Source organism: Cordyceps javanica, chromosome 5 (genome assembly GCF_051103115.1).
Source record: "Cordyceps javanica chromosome 5, complete sequence".
NCBI classification, from domain to species: domain Eukaryota; kingdom Fungi; phylum Ascomycota; class Sordariomycetes; order Hypocreales; family Cordycipitaceae; genus Cordyceps; species Cordyceps javanica.
Window position 1 is genome coordinate 115,895 of NC_139299.1, and position 2,977 is coordinate 118,871.

The 2,977-nt window shown below is 51.7% G+C and overlaps 1 protein-coding gene across 1 annotated transcript; it reads right to left on the bottom strand.

Annotated features, from left to right (window-relative positions):
• Positions 1-574: 574 nt before the first annotated feature.
• Positions 575-2,596, bottom strand: V2A60_007289 (N-acyl-D-amino-acid deacylase family protein; the record flags this gene model as incomplete). The annotated part of the gene is made up of 6 exons (XM_083258574.1): positions 575-894; positions 984-1,230; positions 1,304-1,599; positions 1,659-1,840; positions 1,898-2,244; positions 2,339-2,596. 6 exons carry the CDS (start codon positions 2,594-2,596, stop codon positions 575-577), a joined length of 1,650 nt encoding a protein of 549 aa, XP_083114700.1.
• Positions 2,597-2,977: the final 381 nt, after the last annotated feature.

Here is a 2,977-nt window from a genome sequence, read left to right on the forward strand (position 1 = left end):
GATCTTCTCATGTGGGATAACGGAGTCAGCAATGAGACCTGATTGAATCACTGTTGCTCCAGAAGAGGCCTGGAACGCACTGCGGATGGCCAGAATAGACATGTATATTCGCTCGAGTTTGCCGCGTCAACTAGATTTTTTCTATCAGAAATTTCAATGGTAATATTCTCCTCGGCTCTCAACATTTTTTACTCCTGCGTTCTACCTGGCAGTGAAAAGGTCCTCATTGAAGCCACTTTTTTTTACTCTCACTTTCTGCAAATTGCGTAATACAGGTAAATGCATGCCGCAGATGACAGCAAACCTGAATAGTCTGTCATACATGTTAAAACTCCATTATAGGATTCATGTAATTTATCAACTTGCCCATTAATTAACTATTGTTGTCCAACATCAGTCAACTAAAACAGATTACTCTGCAACAAAGACTGTACCAGTCCTGGTGCCAAAGTCTTCTTTATCCATGATAGCTAGCAAGCATATCCTTGATCAAGGCCTCATCAAACGTTGATCTCAACGGAAATGGTGTCAAGACTGTAAAAACTTGTAGGTTCTTTTACAAGGGTGAGGTGCGCTAAACCGGGCCAGCGCTGACACTGCCATCCTTCTTCCTTCGCAAGACGCGGCCCCCTCTCGCCCCTGTAAGCTTCCCCTCGTCCACCGCAACTACACCATTTACCAGCACAAATCTGATGCCTTTACTGGTCATCTTGGGCTGCTCAAAGGTAGCCATGTCCTGTATGGTCTCTGGGTCGAACAAGACAAGGTCTGCCGCGGACCCGACCCCGAGGTGGCCGCGGAAAGGGTACACGTTCAAGCGCTTGGCTGGCCGCGATGTCAAGTGCGCCATCATCTGCGGGATGGTAAACATCCCAAGGTCGCGTGCATAGTGGCCTGTCGAGAAAAGGAAAAGAATTAGTTCACTAAACCTTGGAAACATCTAGGGGGAAATCTGAACCAACCTAGGTATCGTGTAAATGTACCATAGGCACGGGGGTGCAGAGTTTCGCCATGCAGAATAGCGTCGCTGCCGCTCATGTGTTTCTCATGCTGCATGATGGCGCGCACATTTTCTTCGTGGCCAATGTGCATCAGACAGCTCGTCGAAAGCTGGTCCTTTACGAGAATGTCGTAAAAGACTTCAATGGCAGGCTTTCCCAAAGCTCGGGCGACTTCGGCAACCCGTCTACCGGCATAGCCATGCAGGGCAGCATGCTGAGTGCTCCCAATCTGGTCGCACGCGCCGTCAGTCTTGCCTGACATGGCATCGAGCAAGAAGCAAGAAGCAACAAATCCCACATACCTGGATCTCATCCCAGTTTGTCGGGATACCGTGACCACCGTCACATCCAGTGACCTCGATGGCGACTCGAATCTTCTCCCGCAGCTCAGCCTTCTCCAGCCTCTTGAGCGTTTCATCTGGGCCACCCGCCGACGCCCAGCTGGGAAGGAGCGCGGCCAGTGTTGTACATCCTGGTAGATAGGGATACGTATCGAGCGTCACGTCAATACCGGATCCAATTCCCTTGTCAATCATGTGCAGCAGTTCAGGGGCTCGACCCTTATTCTCAGAAAAGTTCATGGTCGCATGTGTCAAGTCTAGCGAGTTGTAAGCGAAGACGGAAATAGTGGCGAGGTGGGAGCAACATGGGACTCACGGATTGGACAGCCGGTATTCTGGCCGAGGCCAATCATCTCTTCGTAGCTTTCTAGAGCTTTGAAGCCATAACTACGATGGTGCGGAGCATAGTATGTGCCAGGATACTCATCGGCGAGGACCTTGCAGAGAATGGCAAGCTCGGAAGTCGAGGCATACATGCCAGGCGTATATGTCAGGCCACTATATATGCACATGTTAAAAAGATTTAAGCGATAGCGGAAACTCCGCGGTACATGCCTTGACATGCCGACCGCTCCTTGACTAATTCCTTGTCGCAACAGCTCGACTTGATCTTGAATCTGTGTGGGGTTGGCCGGAGTGTCATTCGGGCCGCAGGCTAAAAGGCGAAGGTTACCCTGCGGCACAAGCATCGCGACATTGGTGGCTGTTTTATTCCGCTCCAGACAGTCAAGATAATCGCCCACAGTCTGCCACTCGAAGATTTTGGTGCCCTGGTGCTTGGTCCGGCACTCCTCGTCGGATGGGTTCCCGTTCCAGCCCGCTATCTGGTTGCGAATGGCCCGCATCTGGTCCTCATCGCGAACCGGCGCATACGAGATGCCATCTTGACCAACAACCTCTGTCTGCGCGGCTGAATTAGCGGGCGGGTGCCATGACACCGGGTGAGACACACCCAGCCAGACCTATCGTCCACTGAAATCATGTTATGCTACTTACCGTGCAGCCTTGTGAAATCTTGGCCTCGTGCACCGGATTTGTAATGAGGTATAAATCTGAATGTGCATGCATGTCAATGAAACCGGGCGACAAGTACTGGTCTTTACCATCAATGCGCCGGGCCGTTGCGCACTCTATAGTACCGGGGTCGCCGATCTGCGCAACAATGGCGTCCCGAACCAAAACATCTGCGACAAACGGTGTGGCATCTTCCTCGCCGGTGATGACGGTTACAGAAAGAAACAATATACTTTCCATTTTCTTTTGGTCCGTTGAAAAACTTCAAAGCAGACTATTCGACCCCTCAGCCATTGGTTGACGGGTTCAAGTTCAGATTCCTGGTGCAGCTGGCATTACATGAACTCCTCTCCTCTCGCTCCCCGCATAGTTGGGGGTCAGACGTGGGGTGTGGGGGAAGGTGGCAGAAGTACCCTACATCGGGGGTTGCCCAGTTGGAATCACTCTGGCTTGCGCCGCCTTGGGGCCCGACCCAGACGGAGCTTCGGAAGTCCTCAGGAGCAATGGCTTGTCAGCATATTTCTCAGTCTCGGAGAAATGCAGCTTGGTCCTGCATGGGCAATGCGTGGTGCTGACCCGGTACATACGTATACGCCCAACTGGTCATTTAAGGGGCAACAT